Genomic DNA, 24,486 nt, shown 5'->3' with positions numbered 1-24,486 from the left:
CATTGAAATATCATAAATCATTTCTGTTTTTATTTCTAAAAAAAGTAATTTTCTTTAAAAGTTTTTTCTATTCATTTCAGATGGGTTTTGTGAATAGTATAGTAATTTCAATGGATAAGATCCACAAAATTTCTTCTGATACTAATTAACATATGCTCACTAGTGATGGTCTCCAAAAGGTATATCCTGGAGTTCTAGTGACCAATGGGGTTCAACCGGGTCTGTTGTAAGATAGTAACTCACTGAAGGCATTGTTGGATGTGTCACCAAATTTCGTGGATCAGTTGAAGTTAGATATAAACACCGTTGGATTCCGGTTAGCTCAGTAGTCTGGTGGTTAAGTGCTCGTGCGCGAAACCAGTAGGTCACAGGTTCGAATCTCGCAGAGGGTGACGTCGTGGACTCGCACTGCTAAAGAGTTCCACAATAGGATGAAATGACCGTCCGGTGCTTCCGGTTTCTCCATAGTAGTCTAGCTTCAACTCACTCATGATCTTAACCATTGAAAGTAATATATTCTATTTAAATTTGAAAAAACACACACACACCTTAACAAATTTTTAAAAAAGAAAGATTTTTTCAAAAAAACAAATACTAAGCTTCTGGTTGAAATCATGAGTCAATTGAAGCTAGACCACCATGGAAAACCTGGAAGCACTAGATGGCTGTTTCGTCCTAGTATGGGACTCCTCAGCAGTGTGCATCCACGATCCCACACCTCACGAGATTCAAACCCAGGATCTATCAGTCTCGCGTCAGGCGCTTAATCAACTAGACCACTGGGTCGGCATCCAACTGTGTTAATGTCTGACTTCAACCAATCCACGAAGTTGCGCCACCGTACACCATTGTCTTCACTGAGTTGATATCTCACAACAGACCTGGTTGAACTCCACTGGTAACGGCTTCTCACTAGAACTCCAGGACTATTTTCCTGAAGTCAGTCACTAGTGAGCACTTGATTATTATCAGAATGGGTTTTTTGGACCCAGTAGGTCCTGGGTTCGAATCCCGCTGGATGCTGGATCGTGGATGCACACTGTTGAGGAGTCCCACAATAGGATGAAACAGCCATCCAGTGCTTCCAGGTTTTCCATGGTAGTCTAGCTTCAATTGACTCATGATTTCAATCTGTGAAAATTTCTAAAACTCTCCACAAGACCCATTCTGATACTAAGCTTCTGATTGGTCGAAAAGCTACCGCTCAAGGTCATAGGATGAATCAACCAATGAGAATAAAGTGTTTATTTAAATTTTCTTTTCTTTTTATTTATTTATTTAGTTTTTTTTAAAAAAAATAATAAAACTTTGATTCATCATAAATAATATGATTTGATGAGAAAAGTTATAAATGAATAATGATAAATGTTATATAATAAACTTTATATATACTACTTATATACTTAATATAATGTAAATGAATGAGGAGTATTGAATAGACTTAATCATTATTATTCAAATGAATTAAATGTTGATAATGAATTCAATCATTAAACTATGCTTTGGATTATTCATGTTCATTGGTAAGTATTTGTTTATCATTATATAAATGTTTAATGTTAATAGATTGGTGATATAAGAAGGTGGGTTATGTGTAATATATAGTCATTTAATAGTTGAATACATGAGTTCATTAAAGCTAGATTATAATAGAAAATCTTGAAGTAGTGAACAACAATCTTATCCTATGATAGAACTCTTTAGCAGTGTGCATTTATGATTCTATAACAAAGGGATTCGAACCCAGGATTTATCGGTTTTGTTATGTGAACACTTAACTTCTAAACTACAAAGTGCTTATAACCGTAAGTGTTGTGTTCGAATACTGGGTGTAGAATTGTGATTGTGTACTGTCGAAGAGTTTCATACTAGGACAAAACAGTTTTACAGTGCTTCCATGTTGATCTAACTTTAACTGACTCATAAATTCAATTATTATATTCGTTGGTAAGGAAACCATTAGAAATAATCATAGATTGGATAATTGTTTCGTTCAAGTGTTAGAATTCACACTAGTGTCTAACGATGATCTTATTAAATGTTGAAATAAAAACTTTCAGCTTTTACAATGAGAACTTAATCTTTATATTAATAAAATGAAAAGCACTGGCCAACATTTTCAAAATTAAATGAAGAAAGTTTACTCAACAATCATTTCTGTCCCCCCCCCGTTTGATGTAATGTCTCCTTTTCTTTATTCGTTGAATGTTTCAAGAGAGTTGTCGTTAATCAAATTATCAAATATAACTTAACAGGTAATAATATACTACTCATTCAGTTTTTATTCAAATGCTTTGAATAATTTTTCCTGGTTAGCGTTTTTTTTTTTAGCGAGTTATTTTTCTACAGAGTGGGGTCGCTAAACCTATGCCCAACTCTTCTCCTTAATCTGGGTTTGGGACCAGCAGTAGCCTTACAGAGGCTCCAGGTGGAGTTTTGTATTCAAATACTCTAGTGAAAATGAATGTTGGGACTAGAACTGAAAATCAGAAATATATAAACTATTCTTTAGTGAATCAATGAACTTGCATAAGTCTAATGAACATATATCAAATGGTTGGTTTATATTATATACATATATAAGGGTCATAATGAGCTTTATGTTTCCTTACATAGCCTTACATAGCTTATAAATCATGGATTTGTTAATTAGATTTATATTAAAAATGTACTGTGGTGTGTATTATTGATGTCATCACATATAAGTAGTATGTATCATTAATCGAAAGTGAAATACCTGACAGTACAAGAGAGAATAGAGAATGATTGGGATGGAAACGAAAGAACAATGAAATCTGAGACGATTGATTAACATTTTGTAAATGAACTATTTACTGTATGGTTCTGAGATTTGATTAAGTGATTATGTAATTTTGTATCCAAGTACATTTGATTGTCTTCAATTGATTGTGTTCTCATTCAGTATAGTACTAATTACGTAAGTATAGAAGTTTATAAGTTGTAGTGCATTGTTATACTATGGATTACTTATGTAATCTTGTGAGTGTTAAGTCTAAATAGTAAAAATATATAACATCGATTGATCCACATGACCAACTATACTGAGAAGTATAAAAATTGAATAGACTTAAAGAGATGACCCATTGTTAAAACATACTTAAATTATTGATTGATTGAAGATCATTAATGGTAATGAGTAATAAGTAACTTGGTATCAAAATGTTTGAAATCTGGACAGTCCATAGTAAACATTCAAAAACTTCCTCATTTAAGCCAATAACGAGGTAATACGTTTAGTGTGCACCATATGCTACTAAGAGACTGATCACTTGCAATTCTAAACATCAATGAGAAGAATTCAAATAAGTAATACGAAGTGAATTTAAAATTCACCCTATTGCACAAGCAATTGGCTATCATGAATCAGTAGCTAAGTGGAAAACGCGATGGTGTTTGAAGCGAATGATACTGAGTTCGAGTCCCAGAGTGGATATCAACTCTGAGATTCAGGTACATCCAGTTGACGAGTTCCAAATAGGATGAAACATGCGTCAAGCTGGATTCTAATGTTAGCCACTATCCATCACTGCTTACAAATACCTTGTGAATTAAGGCAATATAGAGGCAATACGCACAGTATGCATATATGTCAATAACAGACTGATCATTTGCAGTCTTAAACCTCAATAGGAAGATTCAAGTAAACAACATCAAGTGAATTTAAATAGTGACTTTGTTCCTGTGTAACTTTTTTGAGACCACTCAGTTGTAAGATCAATAAATCAAATGATTTAAAGTATCTGTTTAGTTCTGTATCTTCCTCAAGATTTTGATGAATACTTACTCAGTTTGCTCGATTATATTTTTATTGAATGACATTTTTACGATCTTAGATAAGAAACCGGAGGAACTTAAATCACCTATCATTAATCATTTTCACCAATGAATCGATACAAAACTAAGTAGTAGGCAACCGTCACTTTGTTGAGGGTTTTCGCTAAACAGAGATTATATATTCTATTATTCAGATAAACACATCGTGAAGGAGCATGGGCCGCTCACCAGAATTCCCCATCCAACCCTGTCCTGGGCAATCCTTTCCAACTTCTTCCAGTTGTTATTCATCCTTTTCATATCTGATTCTATTTCCCGACGTATTGTGTTTTTTGGCCTTCCTCTTTTCCGCTTCCCTTCATGACTTCAAGTCAGGGCTTGCCTCGTGATATACAGTAACCAGACATTGCCCAGTTTTAACCTGAGCAGTACAACTCAAACCCAGTTGCAGGAGAGCTAGACACTATCCAGGCTTACAGTTTATAAATCGAATCAAAGTGACCAGTGTCATATTTAATCAGTAATTGTTTCTAATCAGATTCTATTGATCAAGTCAAAATTTAACTATTCATATAAGTTTTGATGTGTTAGATGACATACTTCTCGAATCTTGCAGAAAACACCAGTTTCCACAAGATAATAGGTAGATTGTGATGAACATGGATAAGTATCAGAAGAGGTTTTGTGGATATTATAGTAATGTAATCGTTGAATTCATGAGTCAGTTAAAGCTAGATCACCATGGGACATCTGAAAGTACTAGACAGCTGTTTCATCCTATTATAGAACTCCTCAACAGTGTACATCCACGATTCCACACTAAAAGGATTCGAACCCAAGATTTTCAGTTTCGTAGGCGAGGAGTTCCGCAGTTGAACAAAACAGTCGTCCAATACTTCCAAGTTATTCATGATGGTCTAGCTTCGATAAATACTATGAATTCACAATTATATCTCCTATCAAGTCATATCAACTTAAGATGAATATACAATTGGTGAATAAGACAACTATGATTTATTGAAGTTCACTGAATTGAATTCCTTTTTAAAAGAAACAAAAAGACAAAGAGATAAAGAAAGGGGAAGGCATAAAAGATACAGTAAATCATTGTCTTCATAAAACTACCTCACATTTTATTCAACCGATAAACTTTATATCACTCATCAAATAAGAGTTTCTTTTTCATTCTAGTCATTTCCTGAATGAAATATGACAGTATTATTATTATCAATATTTTATATTACTAACATTGAAACATACTACTTATATGAGGAAAAAGTTAAAACTTAAGAAATAATTCACTATGAAATAAATAGAAAGTAAACTGTTGAGATCATTATGTGACTTTTATTCATACTACTACTCATACTCATACTACTACCACTACTACTGTAGTGAACACGAACACCAGTGGAGACAATCGAATGTATATGCTAAATGTCCATCAATTGTCTCCAAAATGACTCAGACTTCATTGTTCTTGCATTTTCATACAAATTGCATTCTGTTTCGATTCTTTACTGTTCGATCCTCTTGTCTCTCTGCTGCCAGAAATTCTGTTCATGACTAACATCATCTACGAATTATGTCAATATAAGTAGCACACACCATACTACTACTACTATTACCAATATTACTACTACTACCTCACATACACATCTACAGCCATACAAACAGATAAAGTATCTGATTAAGATGATGAACCGACTGATGTTAGACCACCGTTGAAAGCCTAGAAGCAATGAACATCAATTGTTCATGATTTTAATCAGAATCCTAACAATCTCCACAATCCCTAAACTGATAATTAACATGTGCTCACTACTGACGAGCTTCTTGAGGAAATTCTCGGAGTTCTAGTGAAAAGCCATGACCAGTGGAGCTAATCTATGTCGGGTGTTTACCTCAGAACAATAGAAAATGGTCGCGGATCTTGGTGGATTGGTTGAGGTTAGACATTAACACCATTGGATGCCGGTTCATTGGCCCAGTAGGTTAACCGTTCGCGCATGAGACTGAAAGCCCTGGGTTCGAATCCCTCTGGTATGGGATCGTGGATGCGCACTGTTGAGGAGCCCCACAATAGGACGAAACGGCCGTCCAGTGCTTCCAGGTTTTCAACGGTGGTCTAACATCAATCGGTCCATAATCTCAACCAAAATCTTAATAATCTCCACAACCCTTAAACTGATGAATAAAGTATCTATATAAATTTTTTAAGATGAACTAATAATGTATCTCTATAGTTGACTTCATGAATCGATCTAAGCTAGATCACCAGTGAAAATCTAGAATCATTGAACGACCATTTGATCTCAGTATATGACTCGTTAGATGTTGACATCCACGATCCCACACCAAAGGGATTCGAACATAGGATTTTCAGTCTCAACGCGCGAATTCTTAAATCTCCAGACCATTGAGTCTCTATCCAACAGTGTGCATGTCTCATTTCAACCAATCCACGATATTACGCAACCATTCACTATTGTCTTCAATGTGTAACTGCCTCTTAACATTCCTTTTGTTTTTTTAAATATCCTACTAGATACTTAATTAATTTCAATGAAAGTAGCTGTCAGTTCTATGTAAAATGATTTCTTCTTTTTTTTCGGTAATAGTTACTTACTTAGTTACGTCTGTTACTCTTTCGGTAATAGTTACTTACTTAGTTACATCTGTTACCCATTCGGTAATAGTAATCTGTTAGATTGATAATTAATCGTTGTAATATCAGTTTAATTAGGGAACTTCTTTTTTTCAAAGATATAATTACCTATCATTAGACAATCATATTGTTCATTTAATTAACCAGTAAGACTTATTTTAATGACTATTCGCATAGACTAATATGATATTCGGTTGAAAGTAAATGAATAAAGTAATTTGAAGCATAATGTTTTTACTTACGGACTTACATACTTATGCCTGTTACCCCTCGTTGAGGAGCATAGGTCACTCATCAACAGCATGTTCCATCCAACTCTGTTTTGGGCAATCCTTTCCAGTTCTTTTCAGTTGCTATTCATCCTTTTTCATGTCTGATTTCAATTTTTGATGCAGTGTGTTCTTTGATGTTTCTCTTTTCCATTTTCCTTCATGATTTCAAGTTAGTGCTTGTTTCGTGATGCAGTTTGATAAGTTCCTCAACATGTGTCTTATCCACTTTCAATGTCTTTTGCTAATTTCATCTTCAGTTGGAAGTTGGTTTTTCCTCTCCCACAGTAGATTGTTGCTGATGGTATCCGGTCAACGGATATTCGTTTACTTATGTAGACAACTGTTTATAAATACTTGCATCCTATTGATAGTGATTATCGTCGTCGTCGTCGTCGTCGTCGTCGTCGTCGTAGTAGTAGTAGTAGTAGTAGTAGTAGTAGTAGTAGTAGTAGTAGTAGTAGTAGTAGTAGTAGTAGTAGTAGTAGTAGTAGTAGTAGGAGTGAAAGTTTTCCATGTTTCAACTCCGTACAATAATTTAAACATTTCCAATTTCAATTGTTCATTAAATAATTCTTTGTAATTACTGTCTTGACATTAGTATTGGAAATCCTGACCTTGGTGTTGGTTGACAGTTTTTCGTGTTCCAGATGTTCTTCAATTGTAAATATGCTGCTCGTGCTTTGCCAATCCCAGCCTTTATGTCTGTATCAGATCCACCGTGTTCATCAATGATGCTGTCCAGATATGTACAGGTTTTTACATCCTCCAAATTTTCTTCGTCAAATGTGATTCGATTGTTGCATGCTGTGTTGTATCAAAGAATCTTGTTTTTCCCTTTGTGTATGTTGAGACCTACTTCTACTGAGGCTGTTGCTAAACTGGTTGTCTTCTCCTGAATTTGTTTTTGGGTGTGCGATAGAATAGCCAGATCATCTGCGAACTCTGCCTGAAGGCCCTTTGTGGCTACTGTCCGTCGCAAGCCCGGATAAAGGAGTAGGGTTGGGCATGGGGTTAGCAACCCCATACCGTAGAAAACTAACTCGCTGAAAAACACATTTAAATAATATGTTTATTGAAAATTATACTTCACGATACAGTACACTCCTATTAAATGAACAGAAACTTGACTGGAAATACTGAAAGCAATCAACATAATGAACAATGAAATCGTTGTGGATAATCTCAGACAATTATGTTCATTTGGAAAGTTGTAGTCAGTCTATGAAAGGCTCATGCTAGGATTTTGTCATTCAGTGCACATTGCCATTCCCTCTGACTTTTTTTATCAACTATTGTTTGTTTGTTTGTTATGTTTTGAACTCGCTTAATCCAGTGACTTATTTATTTAAACACATAAACATTGGTACAAGAAGGCAACCAATAGATATGCGCCACATAAGTCACTTGATTTGCGAATGAGCCGGGATATTGCTCGAGTGCTCGAACCGAAGTAGGTGGTTTTTTTAGGGAACTGCTCCCCAAAACTTTGACCTAAATGTCTGATCCACAAGATAGTGGAGCGACGTCAGGAAATGCAATCCAATGGTAGCTGGTGACCAACAATTGGTTCATAAGCCATTTATTCCCTCAGGATCCTGGGGTCCATGTGCACGATTGATTTTGAATCAGGGTTTTCCAACTCCCTTCAGTGGATCTTCCATATCCAGCAACTTGATTAAAGCGCCGGACATTCTCTTTTTGTCCTTTCAATTTCGTAAACAACAGTACAGCCATGAGAAGGCAATGAGTAAGACTCCCCTGGGAGTGGTTTTATGCACATGGCCATGTAAAAGCATTTGGAGAGGAAGAGCTGACACTCCTCACCTTCAACCGTACCAGGTCATTTGGCAGCCCGAATTAGGAACAATTATGGAGCAGATTTGCATCCATATGGTGTACAATTCTCCTTGAACATAGCTCTTAAAAGGAAGCGTCGTGAACAACAGTTGTTCACTTATTATTCTAAGCATATTTTAGTTCAAACTATCGTATTTATTGTAACTTTATTATATTCTTATTGTTTATTGGATATAACTAAAATCAACATGAATCCATTCTATGAACATTCCGAAGTTTATGTGCCTCAAGTTACTAGATCTAGATCAAGTTGGACATATTCAATGAACAAGTTTAATATATTTTAGTATATGGTTAATGGTAAAATCTAAGATAGAATTCCCATCCCATTTAGAGTTAATCAACTGAATGTAACTGCATTCTACTTTTGATACTTATATTGAAACTCAAACCCAATGTCTATCCTTTCATACTTGAATGCTGCTCTCTCTCTCTCTCTAAATTGATCAACCTCAGTTCACAATTTCAACAATGGGGAAAATACAAACCCATACTGTTTAGATTCAATTGATGTTGTTTACTTGTATCTTCCTATTATTATTTAGGACTGCAAATGATTAGTCACTTATTGGAATATGCACCTCGATATTGCTTTATGTCACAAACTATATAAGCAAAGATGGATAGATAGTGGCTAGCAATGGAATCTAGTTTGATGCGTGTTTCATCCTATTTCAAACTCATCATCTGGATTTACCTGTCACATCTCCGAGTTGATGTTCACTCTAGGGCTTCAGTCAGTAATAACGTAGAAGTTCGTACGTACGTACATCAGTTCAGGTTGCTATGCCGCATTAACACTGTCCATTCCAGGAAGCCTGTTGTCCTATTTTATACAGTGTTTGGAAGTTAAAGGCTCTTACATGTAGTTTAGAGCGTGGTTTCAGAAGACCGGGAATAAAGTTCCACGTACTCGAATCGTTTGCATTAGTGGCGCGAACTGATAAAGGAATGTGAGAAGGTTTAGTCGTAGAGATAAGATAGGTATTAAAAGGTATAGGAAGGATTTGAATGTAACCAACTTAGTCTCATGTGCTGTTACGGGTATAAGAGCTTATGTCACTTTCCGGCTGCCCACATTGTTGAAGGGTATTTTTTGAGGAACCTGAAAAGGAATTCGAATTAGTGTTGGTCTTAACGACCTGGGGGTGTGACCGCACAGCCCAAGGGACAACTTCTTAAGGCCGGTCATACATGGCCTTTTCGTGGGAAATGTTTAACTCCGTTCTTCAAAAAGCCTAACCACCGAAGACGGAAATCCGTGAGGTAAGGTGAGGCGAGAAAATGTTAGGGTCGACCCTTTCTAACCCCTTCCTTCCTTATGCGAAAGGAGTATCACTGCAGATGCTAGTTGTCCGAGGGAAACAGCTTACTACTCTCACACCCCTATACAGTCAACAGTACGACTTTGCTCTCAGACCTTGAATTGCTGCTTATAGTCTTAACGTTCTCCAATCAATCTGTCTGGTATGGTAGAACCAACCAGTATAGTTCAATTGAGTCATCACAATAGGCATATCCTACCATCACGTCAAAATAGCAGCTACGGTTGGGTCTCTATGACTTACTATTTAGTTAGTTATTTGTTTTTTAAAACAACTCATCTTAAACGTCGGATAGCAACTCTAATAATAAGAAAATAGTTGAAAATTAAAAAAAACAAAAGAAAAACATTTTTATTCTTAAATCAATGAATCGAATAGACAATATCTTATAGGAGAAATAGAAATAAACACACACACACACACAATCATTCTTGTTGTAAACCATGTCACTAATCAACAGCTAATCAACAATTGTTCCTTCTTCTTTTTCTTTTTCTTCTTCAAATGATCATATTATTAGATAATAAAAAAAGCAAAGAAAAAAAGGGGGTTGCCCAGTGATTGTTTTTTTCTTTTTATTTCTTTCTTCTTCTTCTTCTTCTTCTTCTTCTTCTTCTACCTTATTCCTCTTCTTATTGTTATTATGATGAATAGAATAGAAAATAGTTAAGAGTAAAATAGTGAAATAGTAAAGTAAACTATTCAATATGTTCTTGTACATTGAAACATTGAACACAAAGTATGATATTCATGTTTATCAGTATGGGGGTTGTGGAGATTGTTAAGTTTTTGGTTGAGATCATGAGTTAATTGATGTTAGACCACCGTTAGAAACCTGGAAGCACTGGACGGCCGTTTCGTCCTAGTATGGGACTCCTCAGCAGTGCGCATCCACGATCCCACAACCCGCGGGATTCAAACCCAGGACCTACTGGCTTCGCGCCTGAGCACTTAACCATTAGACCACTGAGCTGGCATCCAATGGTGTTAGTGTCTAACATCAACCAATCCATGAAATTGCGCGACCATTTTCCATTGTACTGAGGTAGATACTTGTCTCTACCCGACACGGGTTAGCTCCAATGGTCACGACTTCTCACTAGAACTCCGAGAATTCCCTCACGAAGCTAGTCACTAGTGAGCACATGTTAATTATCAGTATGGGGGTTGTGGAGATTGTTAAGTTTTTGGTTGAGATCATGAATTAATTCATGTTTAAATTGGTAAATTGTTATTTGCTAACAAATCATCTTTATTCAGTTGGTATGATTGTCTTTCGTGAATTTGCCATTGATCAGTCACTTATTAGTATATGTGAATACAGTGAGTATACTCCCGATATTGCTTTCATTTACAAGTATTATAAGTAACGATGGATGGATGGTGACTAGCAATGGAATCCAGTTTGACGCAGGTTTCGTCATACTTAAGACTAGCCAGCTGAATGTACCTGCATCCCAGACATCTTAATGTTCACATTTATCTATCTATCTATCTATCTATCTATCTATCTATCTATCAATCTATCTATCTATCTATCTATCTATCTATCTATCTATCTATCTATCTATCTATCTATCTATCTATCTATCTATCTATCTATCTATCTATCTATCTATCTATCTATCTATCTATCTATCTATCTATCTATCTATCTATCTATCTATCTATCTATCTATCTATCTATCTATCTATCTATCTATCTATCTATCTATCTATCTATCTATCTATCTATCTATCTATCTATCTATCTATCTATCTATCTATCTATCTATCTATCTATCTATCTATCTATCTATCTATCTATCTATCTATCTATCTATCTATCTATCTATCTATCTATCTATCTATCTATCTATTCAGTTATTCGGCATTGAAGTGAACTGATGTAGATAATTACGATTATTTCATTTGAACAAACAATTTTATGGTAGACTAGAAACTTATATATTTTTTTTCTTTCAAACAAATAGAAAAAAAAGAGAAAAGAGAAAAGATCATTGTAAATGAGGCTTATCTTGGATGATGTAATTTCATTTACGTCGTGAATGAATCATTGAATAGTTGTCTTCTTATCATCATTTAACATTCGCTACCAGTCTGTTAACCGAATACTGTCATAGATGACATTAATGACTAATACAAGTAAATAATTTTTGAATTATCAGTTTAGGGGTTGTGGAGATTGTTAAGTTTTTGATTAGACGGCTGAGGAGTCCCACAATAGGACGAAACGGCCGTTCAGTGCTTCCAGGTTTTCAATAGTGGTCTCACATCAGTCGGTTGATGATCTCAATCAAAGACTTTTGAATTGTTTGCATGAAATGGAAACAAAACAAAAAATTCACTACCAATTAAGGTAACTAAGTTTATCCATCTATTATTCTCCTGGTAAATGTTTCATATTATAATATATAATCTTCAATAAAGAGGCTAGAATTATTTGTATATGTCTGCTATGAAGGTATCCGTTTGTTTGTCCTACTTATGTTAATAGATATAAGTAGTATGCATCATCAATCGAAAGGTTAAAAAGATTAAAGTAAAGAGAACGAGAACAAAGAATAACTGGCATGGAAACAAAAGAACAATGAAATCTGAGACGATTGACTGATATTTTGTAAACAAACTATTTACTGTATGGTTCCTAGGTTTTACTAAGAGATTCTGTAATGTTGTATTCAAATACATTCGATGATCCCTGCTTGATGTTCTCGTTCATTACAATACTATCCAGTGTATGATTCGATAAAGAATCATTCTCATTTAGATGGCGGTTGGAGGTAGTCAACAGGAAACCCTGGAGCCGTGTTTCGTGCTACTTGGCGGATTCGATCTCGTGTCACCCAGCTTCACAGTCAGAGACGTTACCACTGACCTATCCGAGCCGTCACTAACCTCATGTAGGACTGAGATGTAATCACAGGGAGCCAGGGAGCATCAGTTCCCTCAAGATTACAGGTACACCTTGCTGACGAGTGCCAAGTAGCACGAAACCCGGGTCCAGGGTTTCCTGTTGACTACCTCCAACCACCATCTAAATCTCAATACATAGTGCCCGCAGTGTCGAGTCACCTAGACTGTTGGCCACATTGCAATATGATCGATAGCATTCGATCTGCACTAATAAGGACTAGACAAGCATGACATTGATCACCACCCAGTGATCACTCAATTGTGAATCATTCTCATTAATTTTAAAAAAATGAAACTATCAACATTACTGATTTATTGAATAATTGATAGTTCTGTGTTAAGTAAACACTTTGAAAGATTTCTAAATGATACTTCATTGTTCACAGTCTGTATTATTAATGGAATTCAATCAACTTTCTAAGGCGTCTATGCATAAACTATCTTGAAGAACATAGAGAAATTATGTTGATATAAAGTAGTTTTTGTTTGCCCTTAAATGCCCTGGTACGGCAGAGAGTTGGGAGATTCAGATCTCCTTCTCCAAATGCTCTCACATGACCAAGTGTATGCAGCTACTGTCAGGGTAATCCTCATCACTGCCTTCTCGTGGCATTACTGTTGTTTACGAAATTGAGAGGACAAAAAGCGAATATCCGGCGCCTTAACCAAGTTCCTGGATATAGATGATCCACCTAAGGGAGTTGGAAAACTTTGATTCTAAATTAATGGTTCACATGGGCTCCAAGAACCTGAGGGAACAAATGGCTTATGAACCAATTGTTGGTCATCAGCTACCATGAGAATGCATATTTTGACGTCGCCTCACTGCTTTGTGAATTAGACCTTCAGGTTAAAGGCACGAGATGTGGTTTCCTAAGAAAACCATCTACTTTGGTATGAGCAACCGATCAGTATCCTAGCCCTCATACAAATCGAATGATTTATGTGGCGCATAGCTATTTGGTACCTTCCTATATCAATGTTTATGTGTTTAAATAAAACAACAAATAGAGTTTTTGCTTTAAAGTATTCAAATATAACTAACCTTCCATTGAATGCGAGAAAAATGATTTATGCTAAGATGAATATCACTAATTCTCCATTTGAACATTCCCTAGTCAGTTATAGGCATCAATATGGAGCGGGAAAATTTCAAAATGATCTCTAGTCACTTACAGCATTATCAGCAATGTTGACCCCTTGTAGCAAGTAACTTCAGTATTTTAACTAAAGAAGTAGGTTATTTATTTACTCTGAAGAAGTGGCCTATATGAAGTCACGAAACACCAGAAATACGATCTTTCTACTCATTAGGATATAACAAAGAACATGTTTATGATTGTTTTTTTGGATTCAAATGAAGTATCAAAGTTGAATAAACCTTTTTGAAATTCACAAGATGATTGTGAAATTTTGTGAATTGGTTGATGTTAGACATTAACACCGTTGGATACCAGCTCAATGATTTGAAGTTTAAGTATTCACACACGAGATCGGATGTCCTGGATTGTAGTTCCTTTAGTGTTGGACCATTGGTGGTCACTGCTGAGGATTACCGTGCTAGGATGAAATGGCCATCAAGTTCTTCCAGGTTTTTAATGGTGGTCTTACATTAATCGATTCATAAACTTAATCAAAAATTCATCCTTAACTACCATTCATTCTCTGAATAAAAACAAAGTATGCATTATTCCATATAGTGTAAGTTTCTAATGGACACCCAAGAGAAAAGATAAACAAGTGTTTATCGCAACTCCGCATTAACGTATAATTCAATGGGAAATGTTTATACATGTGAGTTTTCCTAAGGGTCAATGAACAAATGTGTGAATTTCACCTCATTTTATCCAATTTTATAAGTTTATGATTTTAAAAACCCCACTTTGAAATGATAACCTAAGATAATGGTGAAGAGCAGCGCAATCCAGAATGCATGTTTGGTTCTAATTGTAACTCGTCAGTTGGATATACCTGTCACATCCGACAGTTGATGATCACTCTGAGACTTGAACCCAGTACTGTTCACTTTAAATGGCATCGTGTCATTCTCACCTCTGAGATACAGGTACATCCAGCTAACGATTCACAATTGGAAAGAAACTTACCTCCTAGATTTCATTTCTAGTCACTATCCATCCATCTTTGCTTAGAATGCTTATGACTTGAAGCAATATCAAGACAGTCCACATATTGAGATGGTGGAGAAGATTTGTAGCTCAGGTGGATGATTTTGGTGCAGTTTTGTTCTCTGAGCTGGATAGTTTGGTCGTGGAGCTTTCATCGTTCTTCTGAACGACATCATCACCACAAACTTCAGATATGTCAATAAGTGAGAGACTGATCACTTACAATCCAAAACATCAATGGGTAGATTCAAACAACTAATCAACTTCTAAATGATAATTAACAAATTCTATAACTACAGTACATATATGTATGTTTCTATATTCAAAATAGTCTATTATATAATCTGGAAGCAGTGGACGGCCGTTTCGTCCTAGTATGGGACTACTCAGCAGTGCGCACCCACGACCCCGCACCACGCGAGGCTCGAAACCAGGACCTACTGGCTTCGCGCGCGAGCACTTAACCATTAGACCACTGAGCTGGCCGGCATTCAACGCTGTTAATGTCTAACTTCAACCAATCCACGAAGTTGCGCCACCATATACCATTGTCTTCAGTGAGCTGATATCTCACAACAGACCTGGTTGTACTCCACTGGTAACGGCTTCCCACTAGAACTCCAGGAGTATCTATTGAAGTCAGTCACTGGTGAGCAGATGATTATTATCAGAAGGGGTTTGTAGAGATTTTTTAGAAATTTTCACAGATTGAAATCATGAGTCAGTTGAAGCTAGACGACCATTGAAAACCTGAAAGCACTGGACGGCCGCCCCTTATGATATTATATAATAGACTAGAACTTTATATTGATAGTACAAAGAGATTTTACTCATTTCATCCATGTAATCTTAGTTACATCATGCTGTTTATCATCATCATCATCATCATCATCATCATCATCATCATCATCATCATCATCATCATCATCATCATCATCATCATCATCATCATCATCATCATCATCATCATCATCATCATCATCATCATCATCATCATCATCATCATCATCATCATCATCATCATCATCATCATCATCATCATCATCATCATCATCATCATCATCATCATCATCATCATCATCATCATCATCATCATCATCATCATCATCATCATCATCATCATCATCATCATCCGAAGCATCATCATCATCATCATCATCATCATCATCATCATCATCATCATCATCATCATCATCATCAACATCATCATCATCATCATCATCATCATCATCATCCGAAGCATCATCATCATCATCATCATCATCATCATCATCATCATCATCATCATCATCATCATCATCATCATCATCATCATCATCATCATCATCATCATCATCATCATCATCATCATCATCATCATCATCATCATCATCATCATCATCATCATCATCATCATCATCATCATCATCATCATCATCATCATCATCATCATCATCATCATCATCATCATCATCATCATCATCATCATCATCATCATCATCATCATCATCATCATCATCATCATCATCATCATCATCATCATCATCATCCGAAGCATCATCATCATCATCATCATCATCAACATCATCATCATCATCATCATCATCATCATCATCATCATCATCATCATCATCATCATCATCATCATCATCATCATCATCATCATCATCATCATCATCATCATCATCATCATCATCATCATCATCATCATCATCATCATCATCATCATCATCATCATCATCATCATCATCATCATCATCATCATCATCATCATCATCATCATCATCATCATCATCATCATCATCATCATCATCATCATCATCATCATCATCATCATCATCATCATCATCATCCGAAGCATCATCATCATCATCATCATCATCATCATCATCATCATCATCATCATCATCATCATCATCATCATCATCATCATCATCATCATCATCATCATCATCATCATCATCATCATCATCTAGTATCATTACGTAATCAATGTTCAAATCATTTTCAATGATAAATTACAACATGATTGTAATGAGAAAATTTACAAATGTCATAGAAACCATGTAACATCAGATAAAGAAATATTATCTATTTCGTGTATATTATTGAGTGAATACAAACCATTTACATAATAATAATAATAATCATAATACCAGAACATAGTTTCATGCTTAGATTCTTTCTATTCTCTGTTGTATTGATGTAGAATAAGTAAAAAAAAGAAAAAGAAAACACAACGGGTGGTATGAAAACTGTCATGTATATTTCAGTACATGGGAACTAATCCATTGGTTCTTTAGTTGATAATATATCTTTGTGTTGTAAATTTTTTTTAAAAAATTGGGATAACACTTCGAAGATAATCAATAGAATGAACTAACTATATCTAGATTCACTTGGTTATTGTTGTTTTACTTGTATCTTCCCATTGTTATTTAGGACTGAAATGAATCAGTCTCATGTTGGCATATGTGTATCCTGTGAGGATTGCCTCGATATAGGCTTAAATCACAAGCTTTTTTTAAGCGAAGATGGATAGTGGCTAGAAGTGGAATCCAGTTTGACACACGTTTCGTCCTGTTTGGTATTCGTCAGCTGGATGTACCTGTATCTCAGAGTTGATAGTCACTCTGGGATGCGAACCCAGTACCATTCGCTTCAAACACCATCGCGTTTTCCACTTAGCTACTGATTCCTGATAGTCACTTGGTTGTGTTGTGGAGTGAATTTAAAATCACTTGGTATTGTTTTGCTTGAATCTTCCCATTGAGTTTTAAGACTTCAAATGATCAGTCTATTATTGACATATAGGCATACTGTGCATATGCCTCGATATTGCCTTCATTCACAAGCTTTTATAGGACGAAATGTGCATCTTGAATTCCACTGCTAACCATTGTCCATCTTAGCTTATTTTAAAAACATTTATGGTTAAACACCCCTAATATAGAAATATCCTTCGACAAAAGCTAATTTCATAACTATAAATCTAAACAAAATGCAAAACTCTCATTCAGAAATAGACAAATAACCCAACAACATACTGAATACATTATGCAAATTTTCTTAGATTATTTATAGTTGCTAACCAAAAAAATAAAAAAAATTAAAAAAAAAACACTTTGAATTGGCATTCGCATGAGTACACGTGTACTCGCATGTGCTCACTTGTGCTCACTTGTGCTCACGTGCGTACACTTACACTCATATAACTAATTTTGAAAGATGTTTCCAAAAAAAAAGAAAAAAAATAGTGTAGAAAAAAAACAAACAAACAAACAAAGAAAACTTTAATTAAACAAAACTAAAATAAAGTCGATTTCTACGACGACCAAGAAGAAGAAGAAGAAGAAAAAAACTGTTGGCAAAAAGAAAAAAAGAAGAAAAGAAAAAAGAGAGAAGAAGAAGAAGAAAAGGAAAAAGAAAACAGAAGTTTATAAAGTAATTGAATTTATTTATTTATTTTTTTATGAAAGCGAAATTAAGGGGAGGAAGGAAACCAAATGGTTGGTTTCCATTTTTCTTTTTGTCATTGAAGGTGAAGGGAAATGAGAAAAAGATGATGATGATGATAATAAAAGAGAAAAAGAGAAAAGTAAATCAAAATGCATTAATCACTTGGATGATTTGAAAATGTTTTCATCATTGAGCTTGAATACACATAGAAGTAGTTGATGATACAATGTGATTGTGTAAAATGCGATGAAAACAATTTCTAAGTTGTTATATTTCAGGATTTAGTGAGACCTGATATTTTGTCGTCGTTTAGATTGGAAGATGTTTGTTGACGGGCTCTCCAATTTAGTGACCCGTAGATCTGACTCCAAGGAGATCGTAATGAATGATTGTTGTTGAAATATATATGTCACCTTTCCTCGTCTATAATCATCGACTTAAATCGGGTTAGTCAATAACGAGAATGGACTTGTGAATACATATATTTTGTATATAAAGCGAATGGAATAGAGAGAAGAGAAACCAAGCGCAGTGAAGATGACGGGTAAGCCGACTCTCCTTTACTCAGGCGTTAATCAATATTTACAGGCACACAAAAATACGTTACAGACATATGATGAGTAATGGGATAAGAAATGTACAAACACGTACGCGCTCATATAAAAACAGTCAAGATTGATAAGGGAATAATTAACAAGGTCAGAATGTAGAATAGAATGGGCTGTCCGAAAGCTAGAATAAGGTATATGAGCTTAACATAATAACCAACACTATAAGGAAATTAAAGGTTATGGATTCGAATACTGGACGTGGACTTAGACCAGGGGTTGTGGGTGTACACTGTTAAGGAATTCCATACTAGAACAAAAAACTTGTAATTTCTGGTTTTTAATGAATATCACACTCAAGTCTATTTTTGTCTCCCAAATGCCCTAGTACGACCGAAGGTGGGTAGAGTCAGCTCTCCCTATCCAAATGCTATCATATGAACACGCGTATACAGCCACTACAAAGGAAGTCCTACTCACTACCTTCTCACACCACAGGTGTTGTTTACAAAATTGAGAGGACGAAAAGAGAATGTCCGACACTTTAGCTGGATTGATGGACACACACAGTCTACCTAGAGGAGTTGGGAAACCCTAGTACCAAGCAAATGGTGCACATGGAATTCAGGATTCTGAGGGAACAAATGGCGTATGAATCTAATTTTGGTCATGAGCTACCATGGAATCGCATCTCCTGACGTTGCCCCACTGCCTTATGGATCAGACATTTAGGTCGAAGGCTCGAGGTGTCATCTCCTAAGAAAACCACTTGCTTCGGTTTGAGCAGACGGGTAGTATTCTAGCCCACACACAAATCAGTTGACTTGTATGGAGTATATGTATTCGGAGCCTCTTTGTACCAATATTTATGTATTCAAATAAATAATAAATACAGATCTGTTTGCAATATCAATAAATGAAGCCTATATGATTGTCATGTTTATCAAGCAAGTATATCGATGTAATTACATTTTGTATTTGAATGATTTATGGTACATTAAATGATCGACATTCACTTCATATAACCCACGTATTTCTTTAATCCCACTTCATACAGAAGCTCATATGCACTGAACACTCATCTTTCTTTACAACCTAGAACTGTAATTAAAATAACCAATGTAAAATTGATTATTACAAGATTCATGACTGTATAGGAAATCGAACTTAGTGTAGTGAACGAGAACATAAATGAGGGACCGAACATCTTAGTAAAATCTGAGGAAAACAAAAATACTTCATTTACAAAATGTCAATCAATTGTGTAAGACTTCATTGTTCCGTCGTTTCCACACCAATCATTCTCTATTCTCATTGTCTTCTCTTAGATCTTCTTAACCTTCTGCTGCCAGGCATTTGACTTTCTATTGATGATACATACTACTTATATGTATCGACATCAATAGCACACTTCACACTAAAACCATCGATTTACCTAGTAAATCCAATATATTTAACTACACTGTTTATAAATTGTTGTTGACGATTTAAGTAAAATTCAATTACAATGTTAACCATCCTATGGGATAAATCTTTTTATAGGAGCGATAAGGAATTCAATCACTGCAGTTACTTACTTACGTACATCTGTTACCCCCCATGGAGGAGCATAGGCCACCCGTCAACATTCTTCATCCAACTCTGTTCTTCAACAATCTTTTCTAATTATTACTAGTTCTTATTCATTTTTTTCATGTCTACTTCCAATCCTCGATGTAATGTATTCGTTGGTTTTCGTCTTTTCAGTTAGGAGATGCTTCGTGATGCATTTTGTGGCGAGACTATAATTTGTAGACGAACCAATCAGGTATAAAATAGCAGTTCTCGGATTTTCGGAGTGAAATTCACTTATCCATTTAAATAAACAGAGTTTTGGCATTTTAGCTGATGTCAGTTTGTGGTGAAAACCCTAAATCTAATTCCTATCCCCTAATCATCAAACTTAAATCATAATTGTAATTTCTCGTATAGGTTTATAACCCGCATTTCATCCTGGTTATTAAGTGGACACTCTTAAGGTCAGTCTAGCGTCACTTAAAGGTCGTTCATAAATTATAGTCTCATCGATTTTGATGATTACAGTAATGTATGTCCTATTCACTTTTCCTAATTTCCTATTTAGACGGAAATTGATTAGTCCCTTCCCGTGGTAGTTTGTTGCTGATGGTATCCGGCCAACGGATATTGAATATCTTGCATAGACAATTGTTTATATATACTTATACCTTTTTGATGATGGTTTTAATAGGAGTTCTCAAAGTTTCAGCTTCGTACAATAGAACTAACTGTATTGACGTTCGTACTGAAGGCTGTAACTTTGATATTGGTTGACAGTTAGGTGTTTTAAGTTCCATATATTCAATTATCAATAAATACCAGTAAATCAATAAATAATGAAGCATAGATAATTAGGTTTACTTGATGTTGTTTTACTTGTATCTTCCCATGTGATACAAGTACATCCAGCTGACAAGCCCCCAAATAGGACGAAACACGCATCAAATACTATTCCGTATATGACTTAATTATGGTTCTCTATTGATCTAAGATCAAATTATTAAAACGAATCAATTTTATTGTTATTCAACTAATTGATCTTATGAATGATGTTGATTATTATCTCAGTAATCAATCAATAGGAAGTTTAAATTTTAGTTACATATAATTTCCCAACCGTTGTTGCTACCTTGACGTGGTGGTCGGGCTTGCCTATCATGAGGAACAACCGTTCCTCAAGGTCCTACCATGTCAGATAGGTCAGTTGAAGAGCGGTAGGACTAAGAGCAACAAACTCAAGGTCCGAAGGCGAGGTCGTACTGCTGACTGTACAGAGGTGTGACGACAGTAAGGTATTTCCTTCAGACAGTCAGCATGTCAGCGATTCTGCCTTCCCACAGAGAGAGGTGGGGTTAGAAATGGTCGTCCCTTAAAATACACACCTCCCCTTATCCCACGGATATCCGTCTCCGGTGGTAAGGTCTCAACAAGTAAGGAGCTGACACAAAAATCATCCATAAAAAGGTCGTGTGTGACCGATCTCAAGCAGTTGTCCCTTGGGCACTGCGGTCACGCTCTCAGGTCATTAAGACCACCTCTATTCCAATTTCCTTTTCAGGTACCTCCAGAACAACCTTTCCACAGTGTGGGCAACCGGGAATTGATAACCACCCTCATACTTCTATTAGCACTCAAGACCACTGTATTCATAATCAGCTTACATATAATTCCCATTTATCAAATTAAAGTAAATGGGAACAGAGATTTAAGGAAAATAACATGAATTCACATCATTTTATTAGTTTTCTATCAATTTCTTAATATCTATGATCTTCTAATAATTTAATAGTTGAATTCATAAGTCAATTAAAGTTAGACTATCATAGAAAACCTAGAATCACTGAAAAGCTGTTTAGTCTTAGTATGAGACTCTTCAGCAGTGCACAGCCACGATCTCATACCCAAAGGATTCAAATCCAGGATCTTTGGTCTTGTGCGTGAACTCGTAAACTCTAGTTGGTTGGTGATAATCGCCAGAAAACTCTATTTGATCTATGTATTATACTGGTTTACCATTGGCGGAAACAAAATGAATCTTCTATATAAGAGGGAACTGATGCTCTTTATTGGAATCAAACTAGAGTATTAATGTTAAAATTCATCAGTGAACTACTTAAGACATCAGTGACTACCCATAGGATTGAACTATTATTCAATTGCTGAATATTCATTGCTGTCATGTTTGTTTAGTTCTTATTTTACTTTTCAAAACCACTAAATAACCCTGATACGACAACCATAGAAAACAAAGAATCACTGGACATTTGTTTCGTCCTAGTATGGAACTCTTCGAGATTTCACTTATTTATTTATTTGCACACATAAATATGGGTACAAAGGGGAACCGAATACATATGTGACACACAAATCACTTGATTTGTGTATGAGCTGTGATACTACTCAGGTGCCCGAACCGAAGCAGGTGATTTTCTCAGGGGGCCACACTCAGAGCCTTCGACCTAAAAATCCAATCCACGAAGTAGTATTGCAACGTTAGGAGATGCAATTCAATGGTAGCCGGTGACCAACGATTGGCTAATACGTCATTTATTCCTTCAGGATCCTGAATCCCATGTGGGTCATTAATTTGGAATCAGGGTTTTCCTACTCCCTTAGATGGATCCTACATATCCAGTAACTCGGTTAAAGCGTCTGATATTCGCTTTTCGTCCTCGCCGTTCGCTAAACAACACCTGTGGTATGAGAAGGCAGTGAGTAGGATTTCCCTGGCAGTGGTTGTATACGCATGGCTATATGAAAGCATTTGGAGAGGAAGAGCAGGCTCCTCCCACCCTCGACCATACCGGAACATTTAAAGAACCAAACTCAGAAAGTTACTAAAAAAACTGCTGAGAAGTCTCACACTACGATGGCATACCTCAATTTTTAATGATATTCAAACTGATATTAATCTCACAGATTGAAATCATGAGTCGATTGAAGCTAGACCACCATGGAAAACCTGGAAGCACTGAACGGCCGTTTCGTCCTAGTATGGGGCTCCCCAGCAGTTAAATTTCTGAAATCCCTACAAACTCCTTCTGATAATAATCATCTGCTTATTAGTAACTGACTTCAAGAGGTACTCCTGGAGTTCTAGTGAGAAGCCATTACCTGTGGAGTTCAACCAGGTCTGAAGACAATGGTGTACGGTGGCGCAACTTCGTGGATTGGTTGAAGTTAGACATTAACACCGTTGGATGCCGGCTCAGTAGACTAGTTGGCTAAGCGCCTGACGCGAGGCTGATAGGTCCTCGGTTCAGATCTCGCTAGGTGCAGGATCGTGGATGCGCACTGCTGTGGAGTCCCACAATGGGAGGTAACGGCCGTCCAATCCTTCCAGATTTTTCATGGTGGTCTTAGTTCAATTGACTCATGATTTCAATCTGTGAAATTTCTGAAATCTCCACAAACCCCTCCTGATGATATTAATCTATAATCAACATAATCAATAAAACAAATCAATCTCTATGATTTCCTTCCAATCATGTTTTTTTTAATCTTTTTATCACTTACTTTAAAATAACAATCTAATTGAACCTTAACAGCAAAACACCACCATCATCATCATCATGATTATCACTATGAGGAAAACAATCATAGAAACAATTGATTTTTTTTATTAAAAAAAACAAACAAAAAAACAGAATCAGGAAATTGGGAAAAGGGTAATTCCTATGTTCACCTATTGAATTCATCTATTTACTCATTCACAATTCAATGAAATAAACAAGTATGTTTAATGGTAAATAGAATGAACAAGTGAACGATTGAACAAGTGAACGAGTGAACGACTGAATGAACTGTTTTCTATACATGTCAATATGATGACTTTCAAGTGTAGTAGTAATAATAATAATCAATGATGATTAGTGAAATAGAGAAATAGTTGAAATATAGAAAGTAACAACTAAGTGATTAGTTCCTTTTCTAAAGTGTAGTTAAGTGTTTATTTTATTCTTTGGAATTTCTGCTTTTTAGTTA

General features: G+C 35.7%; 1 protein-coding gene across 1 annotated transcript; it reads left to right on the top strand.

Moving 5' to 3' along the window:
* Window positions 1-1,468: 1,468 nt before the first annotated feature.
* On the top strand, window positions 1,469-16,927 carry MS3_00011202 (uncharacterized protein; the record flags this gene model as incomplete). The annotated part of the gene is made up of 2 exons (XM_051219607.1): window positions 1,469-1,523; window positions 15,813-16,927. The coding sequence occupies 2 exons, from the start codon at window positions 1,469-1,471 to the stop codon at window positions 16,925-16,927; spliced, it is 1,170 nt and encodes a 389-aa protein (XP_051064583.1).
* Between the last annotated feature and the right edge of the window lie 7,559 nt (window positions 16,928-24,486).

The sequence above is a fragment of the Schistosoma haematobium genome, chromosome 7, assembly GCF_000699445.3.
Source record: "Schistosoma haematobium chromosome 7, whole genome shotgun sequence".
Classification (NCBI taxonomy): domain Eukaryota; kingdom Metazoa; phylum Platyhelminthes; class Trematoda; order Strigeidida; family Schistosomatidae; genus Schistosoma; species Schistosoma haematobium.
Note: the sequence above shows the minus strand (reverse complement) of the source record. Positions and strands in the feature narration are given on the sequence as shown.